General features: G+C 47.0%; 1 protein-coding gene across 3 annotated transcripts in view; it reads right to left on the bottom strand.

Moving 5' to 3' along the window:
- Positions 1 to 512: 512 nt before the first annotated feature.
- Positions 513 to 14,495, bottom strand: part of LOC119401395 (sushi, von Willebrand factor type A, EGF and pentraxin domain-containing protein 1) — a 300,370-nt gene continuing 286,387 nt past the window's right edge. For all 3 annotated transcript variants that reach the window (XM_037668182.2, XM_049417415.1, XM_037668175.2), the window contains 5 exons: positions 12,942 to 13,079; positions 11,566 to 11,739; positions 10,548 to 10,727; positions 8,912 to 9,088; positions 513 to 2,532 (listed from right to left, as the gene is read on the bottom strand). In XM_037668182.2, the coding sequence (XP_037524110.1) occupies positions 2,246 to 2,532; positions 8,912 to 9,088; positions 10,548 to 10,727; positions 11,566 to 11,739; positions 12,942 to 13,079 (956 nt within the window). In that variant the 3' untranslated portion in view covers positions 513 to 2,245. The remainder of the gene's footprint in view (positions 2,533 to 8,911; positions 9,089 to 10,547; positions 10,728 to 11,565; positions 11,740 to 12,941; positions 13,080 to 14,495) is intronic.

Here is a 14,495-nt window from a genome sequence, read left to right on the forward strand (position 1 = left end):
TCTATAAGTATACATAGTCAAGTTTACACTTAGTCTATATACGCAAGAACAGGAGTAGTTCTGAAGAAGTAGTGCTTCGCGGGGGAGAAGCCATTGGTTTCTGCTTTCTTTCTTTCTTTGGAACTGGCGCACAACGGGAGGGGACATTTCTGCGACTACGTAAGTATTTAGGTTGAAAGCTCTACAACTTGTCTTTTTTTTTTCCCCGAGCTGCAAGAGCGATTACGCTTATGGCAGATTTGCTGCCTCATCGAACGCTTCTGCGCGGAACGGAAAACCACATAGGTACCGAAAGCTTCTAAACGAACCTTTCAGCAGATCCCCTAGATAATTCGCTTGCGCAGCAAACAATACTTTTCATAATTTCCATGGTGATGCAGCACTGAAACATACGCAGCACGCAATTTAATTTTTATAATTGTGCGCTGCAGCTTTGCCTTTTTGTCATGAGGGGACGAAACTTTCGAGCCACATTTTTAATCTTTCTCTCTCTTGGGCTTATCACTAACAGCGTGACACATTTGTGCTCTTGCAACTCGAGTAATAAAGGACGTCAACTCATTGACAAAAAACTTCCGCTACTTCCAAAACAACCGTAGCTGTGTGCACTGTCAATGTGGAAGACGTAAACAGTTCTATTTCGTTTTTTAATGCTTTTTTTTTTGCTCTCTCTCATCTTGCTCGAGCATGAGAGCGTTCATAACGGCACTTCGGGCGACGCGCGCATCACGGAGTCCACTAGATGGAGGCGCACATTATAAAGTTGTCCCACCGTACGCACCACACGTCCGCCGGGTCGATCGGTGCCCTTTTGCTTCACAGTTCTGGGCGCCACCGGAGATTCACTGAAGCACTGCGCCGAGTATTTGCAATCCCATCGCAGCCGGTGGAGCACAGTGTTCCGTCGTTTAATTGTGAGTTTTCAAACAGGAAAGAACAAGGTATAGCTTAGCTATGTAATTATAGTTTCAGGATTTGCACATGTTGCATATGCGCGCCATGTGCATATCCCTCCTTGTAAGAATGACATTTTTTTCCCCTGGACATGAACAAAGTCTACGCGCGAAATAATAAATTGGCGTCGCTTTATCTTTCGCCTTCAAAAAAGTCTAGACGTGGACTATTGCGCGGCACAGTATTCCATACATTTCACAGTATCAAATAATTAATTATATCCTTTAGGTTATTCCCGAAAAAAAAAGAGCAGTAACTCCGGCAGCACGCAAGTAATCAACTGTATTTGAGCGCACGAGTACATTCGTTATTTATGACGTATAGTTACAGTGACACAACGCTCCTTTCACTCATTCAGTGAAGACGTCGACCTGGGGCGCTCGCAAGTTGCGCCATGACAAGGAGATGATTCCATTCAAGTCGTGTTCTCCCCGAAGAGTGTTTTTGCACCGCTGCTCTGAAAAGATATGCAAATGCATCATACAAATGTTTTCACTGTGATGTCTTAATGAAGACAGGACAAGCTGTGCTTAATGCGCCGGCGTTCACGACGCCGCGACAGAGGTCTTGACTTTTTGGAAGCGAGCGAACCATTGGCCGTCTAAGGCAAACAGTCCTACAAAGCACTGAACTAGGGACCTGTCGAGCTCAACAAGAGTAAATTTGCTTACTTCACGTTGCTTCTTGGTTGTGCAGGCCTAAACGACATTCGGATATACTGTTCAGTTGAAAGAGTGGCGCTTCGACAAGATCCGGCTTTCTCGGCCAAGCTCAAGCCAATTCCAGCGGACCTAAATTGAGTCACTTTTTTGTTGAGCTCAACTCGAGTTAAAAAAAAAATAAGGAAAACAAGAGAGCAATAGAGAGAACGAAAGCAAATCTCTCAGCGCCGCAATTGTACCGGTGACCATGAAATCGGTTGCAACAGATTCCAAGATAATTACTTTTTCACGGCCTTATGGGCAGCATAACGCGCTGTGCAAGTACCACCGACAGATGCGTGATGCATTCATCCACTGCTGACCGCATGCTTATAGGCTGAAAGAAAATTCATCAATGTATTCCACGTTCCTGAAGTGTCTGTAGTCAGCCGTACAGACCACGCAAGGACGGTCGTGAGACTTTATGGCGGCTGATGACGAAACTAGACGCAACTGAGGCAGACCACCTGCATTTTCATCGGTCCCAATTAACCGTTGGCCGCGAAGTGATAGATTAGAATGCGATCGCTGCACTCCGAGCGCCGTCCGCTAGCGAACTCGACGAGCTCGGCGCGTGCTGCTTAGCATGGTCACAGGTGCCAGTGGGCCGCGACGGGCGTGGCGAGCGGCCAGCGCCGATGGTGCCTCCTGAGTCTCCTCTCGTGAGAGGAGGACGTCGACGGGGCGAACGGCTGGCACCTGGGCACGGCGGCCGACCAGCGGCCCTTGGCCACGCACTGGATCATGGGACTCCCCCGTAGCTGGAAGCCCTCAGGGCATTCGAACGACACCGTCTCGTTGATGCGGTAGAAGTAGTTCACTCGCGACAAGATGCGCGCCCCGTCGCGGACGCTCGGGTACTGGCACGCCGGAACGCCTGCAGACAAGGCAAGAACGACTTCCTTGTTAAAGCGCGCGCACACGCACGCGCGCACGCACGCGCACACACACACACACACACACACACACACACACACACACACACACGCACACACACACACACACACACACACACACACACACACACACACACACACACACACACACACACACACACACACACACACACACACACACACACACTCTCTCTCTCTCTCTCTCGTGGTACGGTAACGTGGAATGCACGATCTCGAATGACAGCGTGGGCAACACGAGATTTGTGAAACGGGCCGTTCTCGTTGGAGGAGGAACACACGTCGCCAACTACCTAATTTACTCCTTAACGGAGACAACCACTTATAGCCGCAGTCACTGTCAATACTACTACAAGCGGCGCTAACAACAGCACTGAAGCAAATCATGCACTTTGCTGTATTAAAACGGCTGCGGCGGCTGCATTTTCGATGAAGGCGAAAATGTTTGAGGCCCGTGTGCTTAGATTTAGGTGCACGTTAAAGAACCCCAGGTGGTCGAAATTTCCGCAGCCCTTCACTACGGCGTCTCTCATAATCATATCTTGGTTTTGGGACGTTAAACCCCAGATATTATTATTATTATTATTGCTGTATTAAAACGTACGTCAATTAGACTTGTACATAATAAAGAGAAAAAAGCAATGAAAGGCAATTACAGTTACTTCAGTCAAAAATGTAATTGGTTGCGGCTACCACTTCCGGCCTCACGAAAACACCTGATGAATTACTAATGACTAATCAATTACATTTACGGTAATTTGCTTCCAATTTTACGTTTCAAGCATTTCTTCACACAGAAAAATCACACAGTTTAGATGCGCTGCGTACCGTACAAGGGACGTCGCGCTCAACAGCTGAGTCTAGAGCTGCTTGTGCAAGTCAACAAGGTATGAAGAAACTTCAACCATATGCACGACGCACTCATGAACTACAGTGCATGCACTGTATAAGTCATGACTGCAACTGCAGTTGCAGTTATGTAGCGCCTCGTAGCAGTCACTCGTCAAACGTGCAGGCGCGCTTATTTAGAGTCATGAGTCGTTTGTATACGTAGCGTCTGCGGCACGTCCTTCCATGACGAAACGAACTTTCACTATCGTGGAAAACGCCGGGGCACTGACGGTGAATATATAGACTAAAGGTCGGGAGCTGTCGAACGAAAACGGAAAAGCGAAACCACAGCGAGATGCCGAATATGCTGCCGACAACACGGGACGCGCGACCTGCCCTTAAGAAACAAATAGAGAGAGCTGGCTTGCCTGTCGAAACACGCGTATTAATCAGGTTGCCGCGTTCCACGGCAGCGGGCATGCTCTACTGTTCGCACCAAATACAAATGCTAAAAAGCGGCACCTCCTCTTACAAGGTTGTCTTACGAATAAAGTAACAACATGTAATTGCAGAAAAAAAGTAATCGAATTACAGAGACCATTGTCGAGTAAAAAATAATCGATCAACTACGAGAATACCGAAAGTATAATTGACCACAAGTGATAAATTACACGAAATCGACTACGTACATGTCTTGCGTAAATGATATATATATATATATATATATATATATATATATATATATATATATATATATATATATATATATATATATATATATATATATATATATATATATATATATAAAGGAGAGACAACGATGGTTCGCTCACATGTCCATCGCCGGTGCCTGATGAGCAGCTCGTGGATATCGTACTTGTCATATAAAACGTAGGTAAAGTAGCGATAACTACTATGCTGCGCTAGAGACTTTTTATGCGCTTTGCGGTGAACTGAACTATTTCAGCATCAATACAGAGGGACCACTCCCGCTTGTCACATGTCATATAGTCAGAATAATGTAATGCGCGTGATTTGCAGATATATGCAAATTTAGGTCATGCTTGTGGTGTGTTAGTAGTTTCTTTATACTGAACGATCGTGAAAGCTTTCCGTCTTTCATTTAGCGTTGTTTTATTTCATTTTTACATAAAGTTTTTTGGATGACGGGCTCGATCTCGTGTAGGCAGACTTCTCATAGAGTCGCAGCTTATAAACGACGCTAAGAGACTATGTATTGTGGCTACCAAAGCCGGCATTCACAAGAATGCTCTTACGGTAGGACTGTTCGTAACAGCAAGTGCCAGCCGACAGTGATATGAAAATATGTTTTAGCGAAGATGGCCGCTCAATGGTAAACAGGTCTTACGAACGAAACACTTTGTTAATTCGGCCAGCACACCAGCGCCTGTATCTATCGCACCGTCTGGTGCCATCTTTTGTTAGCGCTACCGGCTGTCAACTGTTCGGAATAGTCATGAGGGGTGATGCCGCTTTCTGGGCCTGAAATGAACGACTTATGCACGCCTGAGGCATAAGCAGCCGCGATTGTCAACAAACGCAACTCTTTCCCGATGAAATATATGTGCGTCGTCGAAGGATATTCGATCGTTACAGAATTTCCACGGGTTACGTGTTCTATCGCCATTCAACGCAGGGACCCGGTGCCGACCATGTAATGGTTTAGCAACGCTTACAAAAGGCGGCTCGTGAACCGATGACGTGCTTTCGCAAAATGCGCTCTGCTGACGAAACGCCTTCGACCTAGTCCCCCGGACGTCCAGCACCTCGATCAAGTGCACAAAACGATTGCTGGCCGGAGGGCGATAATCTGTGCGGCGGGTTTGGCTTTGAGAAAGATGGGTGACGACAGCCGCGACACCGAGTGCGGAACGTCCATTTAGATCGCAGTTATGCGGTGGGACGTGTGGGACGTGTGGCGCAATTTATTGGCTGAATCAATAACCTTCGCCCTATGCGGCTGTCCGCGTGCCTCTTTGCTTGCAACGTTCACGGGAATCTTCGCAGACCGGGAAACGGGGCACAGAGTAATACAGCAGCCCGAACTCTACCGATAAGTTCCAGTCTCAACGGCAGAAGGCACGTCGGCCACATCGTCTTTTGTGGCGACGTTCCGATTACTTAGAATCGTATACCATCGGCATAATGACAGGCAGTTTGCCGTTTATCACTGCAGTAAGCAGTATCGGCGCTCCTAACTGTTTAGTTTTGCTGAGACTGACGTATACCAGCCCGTGTGGAGGACAATAGAATAGTAGAGTGGACATTTCAAAGGATCCAACTGCTTCATTGCTGCATTCAGTTGGCCCTACCCTGCGGGTATTAGTAAACAGGAGCACTGACCTAGTATTGGTTAGCCTTCTGTATAGTTTATGAGTGGACATGGCATACACCCAACTTCACATGTTGCACCCCGTGAGAAAACGGTAAAGCCCCGTCAAATAGAGATGTGTTTTGTCTGCCTTACGGCATTTATTCGTGGACAGCGACCTAATCTATGAACACTATGTCGAATAACCAACTAGCCCAACAAAAAGTTTTATTGAGCTATTTCAATGACTTTCTTTTAATTCCAGGCAGTGTGAGCTTTGGGTGCTTCTGTACATCATATATCCTCCCACGTTACAGAAGAAGAATAACGGATCACAATTACACTTACTACCTTCTAAAGTTTAATTGATTACAGCTACCAGTTACTGCCGCAAAACAGTAATTGATGACTTACTGAGAGGTAATCGCGTAGTTAACGTTACTTTCCTCTCGACTTATATTTACATCCTACAAGCACAATAAAACGTCCGGCTATTCGTAGCGCCCTTTGGAGCTCTTCGCACATTGTTCATTTTCACTGACAATTGTTTTTTTAACTTTTCGTAGGTAATCCTCCCTGGCTTCTTTCTTCATCAGTAACGACACTGAAGCTCGCTTGAAGTGCGCACGCAGCGCTTTGCTTTTCATACGGATTGAAAAAGGCGCTCCCGGAGTGGCCAATGGAAAGGTGAAGTAGTCATTTCTGTCGAGCCGTAGCAGCGTCGGTTCAATGAGTCGGCCAACGTCTGGCGGATTGTCAAGATGAGGAAACAACAACAACAATAAAAAAAGGCACAGTTTGCCCTAGTGGTGCAAGACCGGAACCAACAGCGGAGCTAGTGTTCAGACGCTGCCCCGCTGCCCTCCTAAGCCCGTGCTCTTGCCCCGCTTAAACGACATGTGCGCTTGGCGGGAACATGACACGTGGCTAGTGTTATGCGATTTCGGCGAGTATATGTCACGTGACTAGTGTTACGTGATCTTACGTCACGCCCTCCTCTTCCTTTTTTTTCCTTCTTTATCTCTGTCTTTGAATTTCTCGCTTCCCCTTTCTTTATACCTCTCTCTGTCTCTAGTTCTTTGTTTCTTTTTCTATGTGTCCCTCTCTCTTTCTCTTTCCATCTTGATCTCTGTTTTTTCAATTTCTTTTTTTTTTTGTGAGCGCGCGCCGGGCGCACGTGTTCGGGGAGCGAAGCAGAAGGTGAAGAAGAGGACGAAGAGAGAGCGTGCCGGTTCATGATGATGATAGCTTTCGCGAACGCTATGCGGGGGTAAGCCGAGCATAAACAGCTCGGCTGTTAAAACAGAGCGCACGGGTTTGCCTGCGGAAATTCCGGCGACCGGGACCGTGAGCTTTCTATTGTATGCTTCTTGCCTAATTCAAGTGCCCAATTTGTCGCCTGTTATGCGTTCTCGTCAATAAAGCAATTAATTACATCTAATTGATTGCTCTGAATAGTCATTGCATTGATCCTAACGCCAGCGTTAGGACAATTGAAGGCAAAAATCGGGTGAAATCCGGGGGAATTATCGCATTGTGGGAATCAGTGTAGCACGAGACACCAACGCGTGTTTACTTGATGGGGCCCATGAGTCCCTGGTGAAGTCATTCACGGGGTAGCCGAAGTGAAAATTTTGGTGTTACCTCTCTGCCATCAGACAATGTCTGATCACATATGTGGAGAGGCTTTTATGGGGCAGCGGAACAGCTATTTGACACGGCCGCAAGGGAGGGCCAGTACTCTATATAGTGTAATAGTAATACTGAACTGCCTTTTACTAGAGAGATAGTGACCAAACAGACGCACCAAACCACAAGCCCCAGAAAAGCAGGCATATAGAGGTTTGCTTTATTAAAATAATTGTTCTCTCCATCTCGCATATTTGTCGCGCTACGATATTCAGCACACACTGTCGTTTCACTGCGTATTTGTGTAGAGAACAGAGCCAGCAACCAGCACACCTACGGAGGTAGTTTAGGCAGGGCTACATATAAACCGATTCGGGTTTTATATTTTTAGTTTTTTTTTGGTGAACCAAGGGGCTGGCGAGACTTGACAAGAAATCAGGTGTTCATTTTGATGAACTTGACTGACAGGTCATGACATGAATAACACGAATAACTGAACCCAGGCACTCTGCGTGGCAGTCAAATATTCTACCACAGAGCCACGACAGGTCTTGAAACTGCTTTGGTAAACGACTTTATGCCGGCGCCATGTCGGGGCAGCGTACATTGTGGTTGCAGTGTTGGCTATCTGCTTTGATAACGATGTAACACACATTGATAACAATGTAACACAAATATGCACTCATATGACTCAGCAAGCTATAGTCAAGCATTGCACAGCCCCGTAGGAATACGCCAACGAACGCATAATCGTTCGCAGCTTGCACTTCGTTTCGATGAAACTCACGTCTGCGCTCTAACCTTAGTGATGAGATTATGTTGGCCCATAAGCTACCGTTTAGGCGCCAGTGAAGTCGACGTGCCTGGTAAGCCCACGTTATGCACACCACTACACCATTCACACAAACACGTCGATCCCCCTCGTAACGCTTGGCTCAAGGCCAAAAAAATGCAGCACAGGCAGCTATTCACTGACTGCTTCGCATGAAACTGCTTCGCATGAAACTGATTCGCACACTGCGTGAGATCTTCTGGAGTGTTTTAAGGTATTCTTTGTATTGTTAATGTGTACTTTTTGTAGCCGTGTCTTTCATATACCTGTATTTTCAAAACAGTCGAGCCTTGTTGTAGCCAAACTTCCATTTTTTTCTTTCGCATTAACGAAGCATAAAAAAGAAATACCACGAGGTACTCAGTATGGATTAACTTAACTTTTATATATGCTTCCATCTGCATAAGATTCTACTGCAGAGCACAAAGTTGTGCGTTTGATTCCATGTCGAACACACACACACACACACACACACACACACACACACACACACACACACACACACACACACACACACACACACACACACACACACACACACACACACACACACACACACACACACACACACACACACACACACACACACACACACACACACACAGGCAGAGAGAGAGCAAAGCAAATGACCCTCTCCGCGCGGCTCAGGAAGCACAATATTAATCAGTCAAACAATGAAGAACTCAAAGCACAGCTTGCGGCTGCAGTAGCATCGTACATTTGGGGATGGTGCCGCTCCAGCGGTCGTTGTCCAGGCACTCGAGCACACCAGCGCCGAGCATCATGTGGTCCGGCCGGCAGGCGAATTGCATCTGCTGACCGCCGCGGTACTGTGTCCCACGCTCACCTTCCACGTAGCCGTTCTCGGGTGGAGGCAGCGCCGAACACACCACCTCTGCTCACCGCCGGTCAGAGAGAAAAGGGCGCGCTCTCATTAGTCAGATTTAGTATGTACACAAGAGTAAAAACGAAATCTTTATTCCTCTCTTCATATTTACAGAGTGGACGCAAGGGATTACACCCCACAGGAGAACAGTGAGGCGAGGAGAAAAATATCGATATTGATCTCCAGAATCACTCAAATCTGGACGCCGATTCTGAAATATACAGTTTTTGTTCTACGGTTATGTTTTAACATGTGGTGGCCGGATAGGATGCCCCACATAAAGGATGCTTGAGAGTACTCACGTCTGCGTAGCTCATGAACACACTTATTAGGAAAACTAAAAAAAAAAGTGGACGAAAACAGTCACGTGGGCGCCGGGACGCTACCGAAACGTCCGCGGGCAGCGTGTTTGAGACCCCTGCTATATATGTACAACGCTGGTGCTTATATTGAAAAGTTTAATGCAGAAGCGGTAAAGCTTTAATTAACTTTTTTTGTGGCTATTCTGGCGAGATGTCATTCCGTACAAGAATGCTGAGGTAACATGAAAGTTTATAGGCGCATGATTGAAATCGGCATAGATATCGACGAAACGTATACAGACCAGGCGGTGTCACGACATAACTGTACATGAGCACACGACTCTGAAGGTTGAATAGTGTCAACATGCCTGCGTTATTTATTCTAATGGCATTCTTGCTGACATAAAGTATTTTGAAGGAATAAAAATGGGACGCTTAATTATGTTAAACTGGGAATATTATTTTTCTGCATGGGCATGGCGTGGTATATACGTATGTTAGCAACCATTCTTATCGCACATATCTGAGCACCAAGAATCTTGGATATATTATGCTTCGTACTTGTGCCCCAAACAGTGCGACAGTAGTTATTTATTGGAATTAGGAACGCGTTGTAGATCAGTAATTCAAGTTTTCTTGGTGGTACATATCTGTGACACCACAGCACACCATTCACTTCGTTAATTTTTGACCGTATGCTGTCGATATGCGCATCCCAATTAAGCGATTGCGAGAAGAGTACCGCGACAAAAAGAGCAGGCGGGACCGAATTCACAAGGCTCAAGTGGTCCTTTCCACTGACTTTCCGCCTTTGCTAATAATTTCAAGCGTCCGAATTTGCTGGAGAAATTACGAAATTAAATTGCAAGATGTCCATCTGAACACTGGCGTGCACACTGCACTATTTGAATAAGGTGAAATCAACGGAGGGGCATTCTGACAAGTGACAGCTAGGAATTGTATTACCGCAATAAATTTTTCTTACTTATACGCTCGGACGCCAATTGCCAGGAGAACTAATTGCCACGCCTCTTCAGGCAGATACCGAAATGCGGCAGAGCTTTACTCTAACGACTTGTGCGTTTCTCTTTGTGGGTCATGCAGGCACATAGCTGCCTCTTAGGTTCTGATCTGAGATGCAGTGTTTCCATCTCTGAAGTACACACCTTCACAGCGCGGCAGTGAGCCGGACCACTGGCCAGTGTCGAGGCACTCCACGGACGCCTGTCCCCGTAGAGCGTAGCCCAAGGGACACGAAAAGTGCGCCCGGGAGCCGACCGCTCGCTGCTCGGCCTTTACCACGACGAGTCCGTCCGAGGCGCCGGTGATGTCGTGGCACTCGGCCACTGCAGTGCAAAGAAAGTCTTGAGACTGTGCGAGCTGTTAGAAAGGTCACGCTGGGCCGGAAACATGCACAAGTGCGCAAGCCCGGATACGAGAAGAATTAGTGCGGGTGGACGCTGCTGAGAGCTAGCATGCAGTAAATATTCTTCACAAGCTGAATGAACTGATTTTCTTCTAGGGACCTGAATGCATCACGTGAACAACGAAGAATAAAAAGAACACTGCAAAAATAAAACCCTAACTTATCTGTACATAGCTTCAATAAAACGTCTTATTGATCGGCAAGCCGGCTGCTTTTGAGACGAGCTGTCACGTATACGACCCGCCGTGGTGACTTGGTACGCAAGGAGTCGCGCTTGTAAGCTCGAGGGCGCACGTTCGATTCCCAGCCACGGGGGCCGCATTTCGATGGGGGTGGGGGGGTGGGGGGGGGGGGTGTGCTTAGATTTATAGGTGCACGTTAAAAACCCTCAGGTGGCCTAAATTAATACGGAGTCCCCCACTACGGCGTGACTCAATCATGTCTTCGTTTTGGCACGTAAAACCCCAGGAGTTATTATTGTTACGTATAGGCTTGGTTCCGCGGCTTTTGTTGAGAAGTGCGGGGCACAAGCGTTTTTGTGTGCCGCTCATACGTAAATACTATTGCGTAATAAATTATGACAGATGTCACAAGAATTGCAACTACGGGCTTTCGAGGCTGCAGTCATTAAGATCTCTCGCTATTACGGAAAGCCTACGCAAGAAGGCCCGCCACGATATTCGACATTGCCAGTATGAACGAATGTATGAACACGAAAAATAGATTGGCGTGAATAACAAGTAGACGCATGCGCTGACCTTGGCAGATGGGTGGAGGTGCTGACCAGTTCCCCGAAGGCAGGCACATGGCCTGCTGGCTGCCGCGTAGCCGCTGGCCCTCGTCGCACGAGAAGACCACCTTGGTGCCCATCCGCGTCGTCGCGGTGCTCACCGACAGCCCGCTCACGCTCGGCAGTGGACGACAGTGCACCGCTGAGAGGGATACCGTGAGACCACGCGTTTATATATTGCCGATTTTTCCTTTCATTCTCATACAACAATATTACGCGCTTTCCGCCTCGATGCTAACGACTGCACATATCTCTCAAAACGAAGCTTGAAAAACGACACAAATCTGTAGAGCCGTGTAGTTCTGTTTACCCGCCGTGGTGGCTCAGTGAACGCGGCGTTATTCTATTCATCGCGAGGTCACCATTTCGATTCCCGCCCACGACGACCGCATTCCGATGGGATGCAAGAACGGTAATTTACCGAGCAGTGGGTGCGCATTATAGAACCTCAAATGGTCAAAAATAATCAGGAGCCCTTAAATGTACGGCGTCCTCGTATGTTACGTTCAATTTCATCAGTGACTCGTAATGCGTTCTTAAAGTAGATTTGCAATCTGCGAGCCTTCAGTCTGGTCCGTATTTTCATCGTGTTAAAAGTTGTGAAAATGCTGCACAAGGACCGATAGCGAACGCCTTCCTATATAGTAGGACTATAAACGCCAGTCCATGCGCTCTTCCTTTGATAGCGTGGCGGAGCTTAGACGCATCGTGGTTTAATAATGTGAACGCGCTGGACAGGATGTCCTGAAGAATTGCGTTCTCCATCTTAGCTACGCGACGGCTACAAAGTAACTATACTGCTGAATAAGCCAAGTGATTTCTAGTGTGGTATAGATACTGTAAACGACACACAAAAAAAATTAGAGTTTCTTGTAAATCTCCTAACACTGAGCTTCGCCTTTTCGGCGCTGTTTCAAGAAGAGCAGCACTGTCGGGCTCGATTTAGCAGCGCAGTCAGTGCCGCGTGCATCATGCTCCTGAACTGGGCGTCGTGTAAGGATCAGTTGTGCACGACCTCGGCCCTCCTGCCCTTCTTGGCTCGAAAGCGTAGGCGCCGCAGGAGCTACCCAGAGCAGATTACATGCTGTTGCGCATGTCGGTTAGTAAAGCGGGGACAGCTGTGTTTCACGGGCAGCAATCACAAAAGTCTCTTACGCTATAGAGTAACTCGGACGACATCATCTCGCGCGGCACGGAGCGCGGCACTAAAGAACTTTTCAAAAATTCAAGTGATTCACAGTACCGAAAGTTCGTGGTAGAGATTGAAGGAGTCTAACTTGAGAAGGCGACACTCATTAGGCAGTCGAGGAAACAGTGAGCGATATGTCCCTGGTCGGGGCTTACGGGAAACGACGATGTCGACGGAGTGCTTGTGGCCCATGGGCGTGATGCAGGTGTACCGACCCGAGTCGTCCTTCTTGGCGTGGTAGATGGAGAGCCGATACTCGAGTTGAGAGTCCCTGCCAGGTTCCGTGGTCCAGCCTGTTGGCGAAGGCGTAGCAACGTTCATAAGTTCCTGACACCTATACGCTTTTTCTAGTTCAGGATTAACTGACTCGGGTGCACGGTTTCAGCACATCTGACTCAAACGACAGTCGCCACTGCTAGCTTCCGTAGTAAACTCCGTCTACTTATAACTGCAAACTCAATCATACATTCTGTTAGTTGTCGAGGTAGACAAAGGCATCTTTTCAAGCGCAAGTTTTTGTTGTGGCTTCGAAACGTCACTCACGCACGCGAGGTGGTTTAGTGCAACATTTTTTTTTATTAGTAAAACTAATCGTCTCCTTCGATCGCGGAGTAATTTTTTAAAAAAGTGCGGATAGTCGGGCTTGTTGGTTGCACGTACTTCAAGGAACGGTGCAAAAAACGACAAGATATACAGAAGAAGAAGCGCACAGCGCTGTGTGCGTCTTCCGTATGTCTCCTCGTTTTTTGCTCTGTTCCTAGCATTATGTTTTTCACTATCATAAAAATTAATAGAGGAGTGGTTGTTACCGTTAGCTGATGACAGCTAATTCTTCACACTTGGTTATAACTTACTGACCAAATTGAAATTAAGTTCTTGGAGGCGCGCAAGATATACTTGAAAAATAAATAAATAAATAAAACAGGACTGACGGCCGCTTTCTTCAATTATGTATTTTCATGGTTTAAAGAACATGTTTAGGAAACCTGAACTATTGGACGAATAAGGAAGTCCTTTTTTAACGCAACAGCATTCATTGCCGCGTCCTCCGATGCGCATGCGCAGACGTCACCAGAGCGGTGACGTCTGGGCCAGTGGCGTAGCCAGGAATGCTTTTCAGAGGTGGCACTTTCTTTACTCGAAATGCGGGCTGTGCATGTCGGACGTTGTCGACGGTTCGTTATCCTATGGCAGACAGAAATTTCTGCAGGTAAACGTTCCCGGTTTACCGCAGCACGGTTACTTTCCTTCTCTGCACCAGCAATATCCCGTTCGAATCACCCTATAAATAAAATTTGTGCCGGTAACTCAGTGTAACTAGTAGCGCTAACTGCCAATTTGCACATTGCCTCAGGGGTATGAGTTTGACACTCACGGGCGGACGTCGACGGGCAAAGTTTCTTTTTCTTTTTTCTCTTCGTGATATTGTAAGGATGAGGCTCGTTATGGGGAGCGCAGCTTGACGGCAGTCATATAATGATGATCGCGTTACAGAATCTCCGGACGCACACAACAAACCAAGTTTGGAGCTCTTAAAATGACCCACACGAATGACATTGACCTTACTGGAAACTTTGGGAACATATCGAGCGCCGTTCTGGGAAGATTTTACCGAAAAAAAAATCAGATCGGTTCATTATTGTACAAGTCAGAATAAATAAAACTGTCCTGTTACCAGGCAAGCGGAGGATGCAAGCTTCACTAAAAAA

The sequence above is a fragment of the Rhipicephalus sanguineus genome, chromosome 1, assembly GCF_013339695.2.
Source record: "Rhipicephalus sanguineus isolate Rsan-2018 chromosome 1, BIME_Rsan_1.4, whole genome shotgun sequence".
NCBI classification, from domain to species: Eukaryota; Metazoa; Arthropoda; class Arachnida; order Ixodida; family Ixodidae; genus Rhipicephalus; species Rhipicephalus sanguineus.